The sequence below is a fragment of the Hirundo rustica genome, chromosome 6 (assembly GCF_015227805.2).
Source record: "Hirundo rustica isolate bHirRus1 chromosome 6, bHirRus1.pri.v3, whole genome shotgun sequence".
Taxonomy (NCBI): Eukaryota; Metazoa; Chordata; class Aves; order Passeriformes; family Hirundinidae; genus Hirundo; species Hirundo rustica.
In genome coordinates this window covers 29,284,558-29,298,220 of record NC_053455.1, presented here as the reverse complement: position 1 = coordinate 29,298,220, position 13,663 = coordinate 29,284,558, and the positions used below count along the sequence as shown (strand labels likewise).

Below are 13,663 nucleotides of genomic sequence, written 5' to 3'. Positions count from 1 at the left end.
CTTTGAGGGAGCCGGCGACGTAAGACAAGGAAGCGGAGGTAGCCTTTCGGTGTCCCCTCAAAGCACTCCACCTCCCAGCAAACCCCAGGCTGCCTCTGCCCTGCGTGGCTTCCCTACCGTGCTAAGCGACCCTTCCGCCCCGCGCTGCCGCCCTGCCGCGCTAAGAGCCCCTTTCAGCCCACACCCTCCACGCCCTCAGCGCCGCACCCCGCACGACCCGCCCTCAGCCCGGCCCCGCCCACAGGCCGGCCCCGCCCCCGCGCGGCGCACGCGCCGGCCCGGCCTCCTGCGGTTGGACGAGTGAGCCGTCCGTCAAACGGCTACCGCGGCTGAGCGCCAGTGAGGGGCGGCCCTGGGGGCGTGGGCGGGGCGCTGGCGGCAGCGCGGACGCGGCGGGGCTGGTGCGGGCCCGGCGCGGTGAGGGACGGGCGGGCCCAGGGAGGCGGCGGGGGACGCTCGGTCATCGCTGCCCTTCTGCCTCCGGGGTTTTGGCTTCAGCGCTGCGGGGTGAGCCGCGGAGCTGATCCGGGACTAGTGGGGAAGTCGACGGGCGTAGGGGAGCGGGAGCGGCTGTGCTGCGGACGGTCGGCGGGCCTGGTCGTTACAGGTTGAAACTATTGGAAAAGAGGCCGCATTAAGAGACTTGTGTGCTGAGCCGTCCCAGGCAAGTAGGAGTGAGATATGTGTGTATGTTTGCTTTAGGAGTAGAAATGCGGAGAAACTACCGTCGAGGCAAGGAGAGGCGTGGATGGAGCAGCCACAAGCGCAGCCACCACCCCCACCGGCACAGAAAACCCGGTCACAACAACCGCGCCCAAAGGCAAGTACAGGCAGCTTGTGCTTAGCATGGGCTGAGTGAGTCTTACGCCTAATTAAATGTGCAGAATGGTGATTTTTGTAGAACTGAGAGGGTTGTCACCTGAAGATCTAGTCGACAGTACTTCTGGTATATATGTTGTCCCTACTGGGAGTGGAATTGCACTAATTTCTGGAAGTTTATTGTGTGTTCACAAATGTACACTGATTTTAAACTGAGATGCTGTTCCATTACCCAGGCTTTTTAGCTGTGCATTATCGTCCATAAACCCTTCATCAATATGCAAAGACAGTTCAGGGAAGAAAAATACAATTACTTCATTCTACGTGCCTATTTATTTTAAGCCTCTGAGTCTCCTGGTGTAAAATCTGTCATTGCATGATCCTCCTGAATGTTTGAAAGCATGGTAAGTAAATTGGTTAAAATACCACATCTAGCAGATCAGGAAAATGAAACAAGGTCTCAGGAATAATCCCCTGCCTTGAAAACTGATCCTTTCAGGAAAGCACATTTTACATTTTAAAACTTACTCTTGCCTGTGTTTGAGCTGTTTTTATGGCTGCTTTTTCATTAAAATTTTTGTTTATTTTGCATGTTTTGAAACCTCATCAGTGAAATTCTTGTTATGGAGAGAATGGCAAAATATTTTTGACCTGACATCACTGTTTTACCCACGCTGTCTCTCGCTGTGTGCTGTGAAGACTTGCCTGCTTTCAGGAGTGGGCTGTTTGTTTAATGCACAATTGCCCAGTTAATCTTTTGCTGCAAAAAGTTAAAGGCACTTGCAGAACCAATAGCCACCTCTAATGTATTAGCAAATAATTTCAGGCTTTTAGGATGTCGGTATCACTAATGTTCTCGAGAATTTTTTAAGCAGGATATTTTTCACTGTTTGATTTTCATCGTTTAATGTCTGGCGATACGCAGGGTGTGCTATCAGAGCACTGCAGAATGGTACTCCATTGATGTCAGTAGCACTCTGCTTTCTAGATTCTTTGTGGGAAAGATGTGTGGGCAATTGTGAGCCTATCTTGAAGGCAATGCTATTTTTTTAGTCTGGAACAAGAAGAACCACAGACCCCAGTGAATGCAGGTCCCAGCAGCAATGAAGATCCTTCTTCATCCAGTTCAACGCAGAACTCTGTAGCACCAGGTAAGAAATGGTGTTTATAGGTCAAAAGTCAAGTTCTATATGCTGATTGTATGAAAAAGGTAGCTGCATTAATAACTTGGTGTGACAGGAACAATACAAACAGTAAAGTTTGTGGCGAAAAGTAACATCAGGTGATACAAAAAAATGCAGTTAGTAAAGATCTAGAGATCAGAGCCAAATCACTTCGAGGCCCACTCGTGCTTCTCATGTTTGCAAACTCGTGTGCATAGCCAGGTTGATATAAACTGAAAAAATGCGATTCTGTTTCTCTCTCCAGAAATGCTGCTTTAGGAAGAAAATTAACTACTAAGGAAGCAAATAAAATAAGAGAGCATATAAAAAATTACAGCTTGTGTTCGGTTATTCAGTATTTTGAAAGGCACAACAATCCACCACTTTGTGGTGTGTCTCTCTTTATGCCTTCAGTGTACTTTGTAGTCTGTAATAAATACACTCTGGCTAAATGCTTGCTCATTTACAGCAAATGATGAAGTAGCAGTGCTATTGAGAAAGATGTCCTGTTTATGTTCCGTCTTCCTGACTCATTAAACAATGCTAGCAAAAACTTAGCCAGTGGGAACTTACATTTCTGTACAACAGGAGAGTCCTGAAACAACACTGAGTTTAAAGAGATTGGTTTTGCATATCGCTGTACTGTGTTGTGAGCATGCTAGGAGATGTATCCTGCAAGACATTTATTCCTGTGTGATTACTGTGTAGTTACTGTGTAACTACTAAATGAGCATGCTTTTATAAACTGTACTGATTCATTGAATACTTTTTATTTTCACTGACCTGAAAAAGTCTTGGTGACTTGTGGCTAAGCTGAAACCTAAAAGATGCAGACAAGGAGCTGAATTGTCAGCAGCTGCAAAAAGAGAGTACTTAAAATGAAATTTCTGGTAGTAAATAAAGTTTTAAATAAAAACTCATGAAATAAAATGTTAACAATTGCCTCTGAATAAATTTCTTTATCTTGAGACAAGCTGTCAAAGTATTTTAAATCTGTCAAAGTAGATTACTTGTCTGCTTCTGCATTCGCACAGACAGTGAAGCACTAAAATTGAGTCTTTCTCATCCCATTTTATCTTTGGAAGAAGTCAGATGTACTCTTGATTTTGTCTAAATCTCTCCTGTGTGCTGAAGAAAAAGTGTCTTGTTCTGGGAAGTGAATCATTTTATTTGGGTTTATTTGACACCTCACTGTCTTTTTTTTTGCTGTTCTGCCAAATCTTTTAACTGGTGAGAATGACCCCTCATGATTTATTTATGAAGAAAGACCATTTTTGTTCTGCAACAAAACCTTTCTTTTGTGCTTTTCTGATTGGTCTGAATTTCCTCTTGGTCAGTGGTGACACCCCTTTGTACCTCTGTAAGAGCAGTGCATTTGAACACTGTAAATAACCTCTTCTTTCCTCCTCTAAGTGGCTCATGTCTTCCTAGGCTGTGTATCATGTTTGGGACCTGCTGGGTGCTGGGAGCTACAGCTTTGGGTCTCTCAACTCTGCCATTCACATGAAGGCATGGAATATCAAAGAGCAATAAACAAACTTAGTTATCCATCTGATTTTGCCGCTTTTTCTCCCCCATGTCTCTCCACCCTGAAGAACTGCCAGGATTTTATTATGACCCAGAAAAGAACCGCTATTTTCGCCTACTGCCTGGACATAATAATCACAACCCACTCACCAAGGACAGCATTCAGCACAAGGCAATGGAGTGCAAAAGACTGAGATTCTTAGAAGAAGAAGAAAAACAGAATAAGGTATGTTTTGAAAAAGATTGCAATTAGGCTTTATTGTACTCTGGCTCAGGACAGATTATAAACTAAAGACTTCAAGTTCTGACAAGTCAATTTCTTTTTCTGCTAAGAATAAAGCCTTTGGAGCCTTTTGTTTGGTTGTTCCACACAGGAATGACGTCAAATCATTACAAACAAAAAAATCTATAAAGACACAGGAACTGTGCTCAGCATTGCAGTTGTCCCACTGTTACACTTGAGTCAGGATATTGCATGCCAGGTTTCAAATTCCTGCCTTGAGTTGGCAAAGTGGGGTCTTCATTTAAAATTTTTCACATTTTTAATAAATTTAATTATCATATTCCTGGACCTCGAAGAAGCAATACTAACCATAGTTGGTGGAAACAGCTTTTTCTTGAAGAACTTTTTTGGACAGTAAAAATCAAGGCAGGTCTTATGTTTATGTCTGGAAAGCCTGTGTGCTTTTCGTCGTAAAGTGTTACAGTGAAGTTAATGCTGATGCTGCATATTTGTAATGTGGGTGCAATATCTAACAGGGATGCTTTTTCATTACCTGAAAAACATGTCTTATAACTTTACAAATAACAGCTCAGCTTATATGCTGGCATTTGGGAGAAGTGAACAGTGTTTTTTCTTAAGCAGTGAAGGTCTCCAACCCGTTCTTCAGTCTTCAATGTAAAGAACATTTTGACTCTCAAACACTTGCTTTGTCTCAGCATTATCAAAAAGATTCTTATTTCATAATTCTGCTAAATACTCCATCCCTTGGTCTCCTCAGAATGCATTTGCATTAAATTCTAAAAAGTGTGTGAATCATGGAATGGAATCATAGAATGACTTGGGTTGGAAAGGACCTTAAAGATCATTTAGTTCCAAGCCCAGTGCTGTGGGGGGAATGGAAATGGAATGGAAAAGCAGTGGTGGATTATTGTGCCTTTCAGCAATAAGACTGCATGTTTAATATCAGTCTCGTTGCAATAGAAGGTTCTGCTATATAAGAAGAATTTGAGGTGTTGTAATGAAACCAGAAGATGACTTTACACCTCCAGGTGGTTCTGCTGATGATATAGAGTGAAAACAATGGCTGTTGGAGTTTCATATTTTTTCTCCAGCTTCTGTATTTACAGAAGCACTCCACATCTCACAGTGATATATTCTTGCCTACTTACTGTGGTACGTCATGGAGATGGTACTGGAATGTGTTTTATACATGTGTTCTGAAAATTTTAATGTGTGTAGGCTAGAGGAAAAAGTTACCTAAACATCCCAAATATCAAAGACCCCAAGCCGTGTTTGAATCTTAAGTAAATAGCTGACTACAGTTCTATATTACTCTCTTCCAGAAAACAACAAAGGCTGGACTGAACTCATCTGTGCTGTTACAGAAAAGGCAGCTGGGTTTGCTCAGCTCCACGAGTTATTGCAGGTACAACAATTTGATTTATCTTCTGTTTGCAGTGCCAAGTTCTGCTGTTAGTACAACTGTTTCGTAAGGTTTTCTTGCATTTCTTACTGTTTCATTGAGATAAGAAGGAACATACCACTTAAAGTCAGAAAAAAGGTTATATTCTGTAATAATCAGATTACTAAAATGATGAGAATTCTAATGAGGAAGTTGTTTCCCAATTTTACTTCAAAAAAAAGTTCACTTTATGTGTATATGGATATGTTGTTTTGCCACGTACTTTATGAGTATAGCACAGCTTTTTTAGGGTAAGTGCCTTTCAGTGGACATGACCATTCCCTTGCCCATTAGAACAGCAGAAGGCAAGTTAAGTTAGTGACTTGTTGTGTTCTGTTCTGGCTACTAAAGATGTGCTGGGGTTCAAAATAGTGGGTTAAAATTCCATGAATGTGGAAGATGTGCATGTTCATGGGTTACACAAGTTAAATTTCGGCATGCTAGTTATTCAGGCATTTTCTCTTCGGTGATTGAGAAGCAGTTCTATATCCTGGCCAGAATTCTTTTCAAATGCATTAAATTTAGGCTTACCTAAATTGTCCTCTCTTCAATCCCTTCACGCTCCTACCTGCTTTTACAGGCTAGTCCATGAACTAAAAGTGAACTGCATGCAGAGGAGGAAGATAGAGATTCACAGTCCAGATTCTTCAGTTGCTGGAACCAACAATTTTAAAATCATTGTGGTATGTTATGAGAAATGATAAGTCTTTGAGATGAAGAGAGCCCTTCTTCAGTGAAAATTCAGGCTCTTGTATTCAAATCACACAGGTCAAATGTAGCTTTTAAAGATGTGTTATTCCTGCTGTCAGTTCTTAAAATCTATGCTCAGTAACTTTAAACAGGTAGGGAGAGGCTGTTCTTTCCTACAGTGGAAAATTATGAAAAAGGTTGGATATGAAAGCATATTTTGTTGGGTTGGTTTTTTTGGCATTCTGATCAACATGTTTTTTTGGAAGTAAATAGGAGTTGAGTGGGTCATTATTGTGGGGCTGGGAGGAGGAGTGGAGAGGATCAAGAGAAAGAAGAACAAAATGGGGAGAATTTTGATAGTGGCAAAGCGTGTAGTTCAGAGAATTTAAGTAAACATCAATAATCACTTTACATTTCATGATCTTTCATAGACTATGTAGGAAGCACTCCAGGACCAGCTCCTGGCCTTGTAAACAGAGCACTGCATAGGTAGCTGAAGCCGAAAGGGACTCAGAAACTGTGTAAGTGTATAGAATTGTTAACATTGGAAAGATCATTTACTGTTAGCCGAGGACTGAATCCTGTTCTTATCCCTGTTTTTTCTGTGCATGCGTTTAAAAGGAGTTGGCCACTGATTTTAGTGGTGAACGGAAAGCAGGTGGTGTTAAAGGGATCAGAATTAGTGTGTTGTTTCATTTTAGACCTAATGCAACTCCCTCAAGCTGTAAGTTTCCAGTGTGACTGGTAAGCTTTTATTTTACAGGCAGATGTTGCTTGTGAACGAATATTCGCTGTGAACGATGTAGAGCACGGAGGATGTAAATATGGTATCATCAATCTCAGCGGTTTGGGGAAGGAGTCTCTCACTGTGGAGATGTATGACAACCTCTACTTCACAAACCGCAAAGTACTGTTTTCCGTTCTTCCTTTGGTGCTTGCATTCTCAGAACACTGCGTTTGGGAGGCTCAGGTGGAAGTGCCTTGAGGATTGGGGAAGGGGCTAGGAGAAGAGAATGGAAAAATCTGGAAATGTGAAGCTTGGGTAAACACAGAACCACAATAAACCTGTCCTGAAAGTGCTCAGTACCAGTGATAGTTGTTAGGAATGTTATACTACAATTGGAATGGAAGACTATGTAGAAGTACCAGCTTCCAAGGATAGTGATTACTTTAGACTTGGACTGTAGCTGGCAAAACTGATGTTTGGCTACTAAAACTACCAAGATTGGCATGCTTCTTTCTTAAAAATAATTTTGGGAAACTGTGTTTATCCTTTAAGTTTACCCTTAAACTGTGTTTATCCTCCTTTAAATATGAGGCATATTTAAAACAGGTTTTCGTGATCTCTTCATGCTCAGGTTCTTTCAGGGATGGTCTCTTGAATGATAGGATGCGCTTGGTGCCTTTGTGTTTTGTCAGACTTCTCAATGCTGTTCTGTTGTTACGAATATGAAGATAAAATGCTTGTGCTCTGTTACTGAGTTACTTAGTGGACTGAGGAGTTGTGCCCAGTGTCTAATTTTATGTCATTTTTGCATGGAAATAATCTTTCCTTAATTGAATAACAGATCACAAAAATAGTATGTCTTCTTCTCTGAAGGTGAACTCTGTGTGCTGGGCATCACTAACTCATCCGGATTCTCATGTTTTATATCCTTTAAAAAAAAAAAAAAAAAATTGTCATTCAGGTTTCACAAGTCTGCATCATGCTTCACAGAAAAACTAACTTGAAGGAATATCTCTCCTGTAGTTACCCCAGAAAATAAGTTTTCTGGAAAACAGTGGAAGTAATGAAAATCAAAATACGTTGGAATTACTGAGGCAGATGTATGGTTCTGTTACAGATATATGTAGAATTGTTCCCATGTTAATGGCAAATGAAAGACCACGTTTTCTGCCATGGAGAATTCCCACTTCATTAATAGTGTATGTAAATGCCATATCCAAAATTATCTGATGTTTGGAAATTGGCTGAGGCAAAAGAACAGGAGCAGAGGGTTAAGGCAACAACCTTTTTCTGAAGTGAACCTCTTTGAAAGTGGGGTGGTTCGTTTGTGTTTAAAACCATCCCCATGTTGGTTGGGGTGAGAAGAGAATGGGAGCAATTCAGTAGCATCACCTGCTTTCAGAGTGTGTTCTGCAGGTCTGACTCAAAGAAGAGGAAATTGACGATATACTAGAGGAAGCAGTAATGAACGGGGCAGAGCCCAGAAGAGTGGGGGAAAAAAAATTTGACATCGGAGATGGCAGATGACAGGTGTGCTATTAAAGTGCCAAAAGAAATTACATAGAAAAGTATGGGATGGCCTGTATGCAAAGCCAGGTAATTCCAGATCAAACCCATCAGGGGCAGGGGCTCACCAGGTGTGTGCACAGCTGGAGATGGCTTTGGGATAGCTTGGTTTGGCGGGTTCGTGCTTTCCCTGAGTTCAGTAACAGATTTACCCCGCTGAACTTGAAATGCAGCTTTCAAATTCTATTTGTACCAAGTATAGTCTTCATAAAATAAATGTAATCTAAAGTGAGTTTTCCTTGCCTCCCATTTTCCCAATTTATCGTTATGAAAATCAGATGTATATTAATGTATATTAATGTATATTAATGTATATTAATGTATATCAATGGAAAAGTGAGAAGAAAGATTATGTAGGCCATGCTTATTTTTTTCTTATCACTAGTAAGATACAAGAGTATTCTCTTATCTTTCTGGTAGTGAAAACACAAGCAAGAATTTGAGCTCTTTCTAGCTCATTCCTATGAAAGAAGTGAAGTGTCACAGCTTAGTTGTAAACTGGAAAGCACATCAAAGGTCTCGAGGAAAAGTGTTGTGAGTGTAGCTGTGTCAGGTTGTCTTGCCTTTCCCATTTATAAATATTAGGCAGCCTGTTCCATTCTAGGGAGAGAGCAGTTTTTCTTAACTCACTCCAGCAAGCTGTGTCTCATGGGAATTGCAGAAACACCAGGCTGTGCCAGTCTGCTTCCAGCATCATTGTTCAGCAGCACTAACCCAGGTAGGGTGTTTTTGTTGGTTTTTTGTCTCCAAGTTTTGGTGGCAATTATGGTATGAAAAGAGCACAAATGAAAGATTATTTTAGCATTCTGTTTCAATAGTTGGTGAGACTGTTGCATTCCTGTAAGACTAAAACAGCTTAAAAAGTGAAATGATGATGAAAGAACTTGAGACTTAATTAACAAGCAGTATTCAAAGCCCTAGTTTATTTTTAGCTGCTGCAGTACTTGACTTTGGCAGGAGGACACCTCACTTGTAAAATAAACACTTTAGATTTTTCATGAGTGGCTTGGCTTGTAATTAATACTTGGAAGCTGCACACAGCAAGTACTCACATATCCTTATATGTGTCCAGAGCCACTGCAGAATCCCTTCTCATAGCAGCTGCTCAGGTATGCTCAGTGCATAAATCAGAGGTGGAAAGCTGGTAAAATACCTCAGCCCATAGCTCCCTGTACAAACTCCAGCTCCAGTTGTATGGAAACCTGACTGACCAGGAGAGTACTGCATCTTAAGTCTGGCTATAGCTGATCTTTCTTGTTGCATGTTCTTGGGGGCAGGACTTAATTAATTGGACTTTCCTGATAGATGTTAGAACCATGCTTCTTCAAGTCACAGAGTGCAGTGCTCTCATCTGGCTTCCATTCAGACATGATCAGTTAAATTGATGCAGAGGAAATTTGTGATAGATAAGAGTAATGGACTAATTTTAAATTTTTAATGTCTTGCTATATATGCAGCCATTAAAAAAAATTGCACAGAGTCAGCATGTACGTGAATGAAGAGTCACTGAGGGTGGATGGCTACTAGGCCAGCATACCCAGTTGCTCTGTAAAAGGTTTTAAGCCCTTCACTATAATTAGCTGCTGTGAGTTCCACCAAAGTCATCTTGTCTAGTATATCCTACTGACTGTTTAGGTATTGCCAAATTTGATTTCCTTCACTCTCCTAGACAGGTTTGTGGAAGCCTTGCTGAGTAGATGCCGAGAGAAAAGTAGAACTTACCCTGTCTAGAACTATAGTTACCCATCCATTCATGTCCATGTCACCTCTGCCACCTGACAGATGGCATGAAGGAAGTGAAGACTGTAAGGGTCAAATCTAGTGGTTTATTACTTGCAGGTTAGGCTTTGGCTAATCTGTAGTTTATAAAGTAAATGTTTTTTTTTATTTCTAGCCCACTCATCTTTTAAAAATGGCTTACTTAGTGCTATAATGCAAGTGTTACTTTTCCCTTTCCTGCCGTGGTCAGCCCTCTGACTACTGAATAAATTTCACAGTCTCTCAGTATCATCTATTTACATAGATTATAGGTGTCCCACTTCCATCATGAACTTCCATTTCTGTTTCCTGTCTCTTGGGTAGCAAAAGAACACTAATTGGGTAACGCTTTCTCTGCTTCAGATTGAAATGTTATAAGAAATGTGACAATCTAAGAACCTTTCTGAGTTATCATCGTGTCCTAATATTTTATGAACGCTTCATGTGCTGCTCCTGTCTTCTAGGAGATCGACCTGGAATGCTGTGCAGTTTCAAGATATCCACTGCCTGGTCCTGCGCCTGGTGCCTGAATCCCCAAGCAGACAACTGCTTTAGCACAGGTGATCTATCTGCAAGGCTAGCAACCCCCTCTGTGTCAGTGGGAAAGAATTCTTCCATTCATCTCCCAGCTGCTACACAAATTACAGCTAAACCAACATCATGTGTCTTCCTTAGGCCTGACACGACGAGTTCTTGTGACCAATGTAGTGACAGGGCATCGTCAGACATTTGGGACCAGCAGCGATGTGCTAGCACAGCAGTTTGCCACACAGGTAGGGAGAACCAGAGTCCATTTGTTCAGAGCACTGCCTCACTGCTGGGCTCTTTGTTCTGTTTCAGCAGGACTCCTCATGCTGTACATGAGGTTGTGGCGATAGCTGCTGTTGGATGGCTGTTCCACAGTAGAGCTGATGTGGTCTAATGCTTGCACACAACTGAATAGCCGCAAAAGGATGATCTAATCTCAAACTCTGGCAACAGGGGCCTTTTTGTTAAGATTACAGTGGTTAAAAGACAAGGAAGTACAAAAGGCATGGTAATAACATGTAAAATTGTTTTGGTTTTGGCAAATAACCTCATTCTAATAACACTCAATGTATTCCCTCCACCAAGAAGGAGAAAGTCCCTATGAAATACTGATGGACTTGTTCACAAGGAATTAGGATGGTGAAATAGGAATATGAGAATTCCAGTTTCTGTTTTGCTGTTATGTTAAACTGAGTTCCTGCTTACTTTGGGAAACTTTTACAGCTAAAGTAAATAGCTGGGCTTTGAATGGAATTAATGAATTGGCTGAAAAATGTTGCAGTGTGTAATTAAAATTCTGCTTAATTTATCTGTTGAAATAATTTGACAGCTACCCTGTAGAGCTCAAAGGCATGACACAGACTCTGTCTGTGTGACTGTAAGATCCTTGCAGAGGTGACACAGTACACTTCTTTCCCTGGGATTCTCCCAGACCCCAGTGCTGTTCAATGGCTGCCGTTCGGGTGAGATTTTCAGCATCGATGTGCGCCAGCGTAACCGCAAGGGACAGAGCTGGAAAGCAACTCGTCTCTTCCATGGCTCAGCAGTGACATCCATTCACCTTATGGAGGCTGAACATTATCTGATGGCAGCAGATATGGCTGGAAAGGTATGGTTTTGTTGTGTTTAGGATATTCTGCTCCTTTTAGTATCTGGGCATTTACAGGTACTTATGGATGTACTCTAGCCCACTCCCAAGGGCAGATGTCTGCTCTTAGTATGTAGTATGGAACTGGGTGGCATAGTTCCATTTATGGGTCTTCTTCCAGAGCCCGTTCTTTATCACAGAATGGTTTGGGTTGGATGGAAACTTAAAGGTAACCTGGTTCCAACCCTCTGTCATAGGCAGGAACACCTTCCACTAGACCTTCATCCAATCTGGCCTTGAACACTTCCAGGGATGGGGCATCCACAATTTCTCTGGGCAGCTGTCCTAGTCACTCACTACTTTCACATTAAAGAGCTTCCTAATATTTAATCTGAACCAAACCTTCTCAGTTTAAAGCCATTCCCCCTTGTCCTATCACTACATACCCTTATAAATTGACCCTCTCCAGCTCTCTTGTAGCCTCCTTTGGGAGGAAGCTGCTTTTGCAGGCTGAATTCTCTCAGCCTGTCTCCACAGGACAGGCCCTTTAGCCCTCTGATCATCTTCATGGCCCTCTGGACATGCTCCAACACATCCAACCTTTGGGTGCTCTCTGCTTTAATACATCCTCTCTCAAATAACTCCTTCAACTTGCAGATAAAACTGTGGGACCTGAGAACAGCAAAGTGTGTGAAACAGTACAAAGGACATCACAATGAATATGCTCTTCTCCCTTTGCATGTAAATGAGGAGGAAGGACTTCTTATAGCAGGTGGGTTGATTTTTCCCCCTTCTGTTTTTACAGTGTATGGTAGTGATTTTCTTATGCCTGAGGGGTGTTTCTTAGGTACAGCTGTTAGAAGCTGTACTTAAAAGCTGTTAATTCTTTAAAATTCAGAAAAAAATTAGCCTTAAACATACTGTAGTATACTATGAAAATTATGTTATGGATGCACACCTACTGTAATCAATCCTGTGAGGTGCTCAACAGCTTTATCTGCTGTGTCCTGCAAAAGTCCCATTATCCTTTCCACAATATGTCTCAAGAGTAGAGCAGAAAACACTTGATTTTAAAATTCAGGGAAACAACATGTAAACAGGAGACTTGGTGGTAACTTTATATAGAGACTGTGTGTATCTTTAGCTGGTGCTTGAGTGGAGAATGCAGCGATGAACTGAAGCCTTGGCATATGGGCCTGACTGCTTGTAAACTGGCTATAGCACTCAGATTCATTTTAAATACTCCCAGTTACACTCAGATTTTTGTATTATTATTATTATATTTGGGGTGGGGGGAGGAAAAGTACCAGTAGATGAAACAAAACGCTTATAGTGTAGCCAAGCTTCATAAAGTCACTGTAAATACAGTGAGCTCCTTTCCTTGGATTTGTCAGTAAGTAGTGGGATAATAAGAATTTTTGATTTGACTGAATTTTTCTCCCCTTTTTTTCACTTGATAAAGAGAAAAGCACTCTAAATGCTGGTTTCTTGTGCCTTTAATTGCCTAATAGGAAATGCACATTTTTCCCACTCTTGTAGTAATCAGTGTAAAATTTTTGTTTTGTAAAGTATGGATAAGCACTTTGCCTCTTGTGGGTCTAAAAATATTCAGCGTGTTTTCCCCACAGACTTCTGCGTTTGTGGTGATAATGTTGCAGAACTATGTGAAGTCCTTTTTGTGTAATGTTGAATTTTGCTTTCCTCCCAGTTGGTCAGGATTGCTACACCAGAATTTGGAGTCTCCAAGATACTCACCTGCTTAGAACCATCCCTTCTCCCCACCCATCGTCCAAAGATGCCATTCCCAGTGTGGTGTTTTCTTCAAGACTTGGGGGTAGCCGAGGAGTTCCTGGCTTACTCATGGCTGTCAAACAGGATCTCTATCACTTCTCCTATAACTGACATTATATTCTCCTCAGACCTGGTCTACAAAGCTGCCAATCTATATGTGACTTCAGAATCTTCACACCAGTCACCAAGCTGTTGTCCTTACATGCTGCTGTTGCATCTGCTTTGCTCATCTAATTGTGAACCTCCTTCAGCAGTTCAGCAAATCTTGCTGTATACATACATCTCAGACCTCTTGTAAATAAATGCTGAACACTGTAGGCAA

General features: G+C 41.5%; 1 protein-coding gene across 2 annotated transcripts; it reads left to right on the top strand.

The window, feature by feature from the left end:
- Window positions 1-396: 396 nt before the first annotated feature.
- DCAF4 (DDB1 and CUL4 associated factor 4) lies at window positions 397-13,663 on the top strand. Of its 2 annotated transcripts, XM_040067812.1 has the most exons (14): window positions 397-507; window positions 703-820; window positions 1,873-1,970; window positions 3,578-3,735; window positions 5,076-5,158; window positions 5,775-5,877; window positions 6,648-6,791; window positions 7,485-7,534; window positions 8,816-8,895; window positions 10,400-10,495; window positions 10,611-10,708; window positions 11,395-11,571; window positions 12,208-12,322; window positions 13,259-13,663. In XM_040067812.1, the coding sequence occupies exons 2-14, from the start codon at window positions 711-713 to the stop codon at window positions 13,450-13,452; spliced, it is 1,506 nt and encodes a 501-aa protein (XP_039923746.1). In that variant the 5' UTR covers window positions 397-507; window positions 703-710; the 3' UTR covers window positions 13,453-13,663. The 2 variants fall into 2 exon arrangements, with proteins under 2 accessions (XP_039923746.1, XP_039923745.1); XM_040067811.1 differs by lacking the exon at window positions 397-507 and having other exon boundaries at window positions 690-820.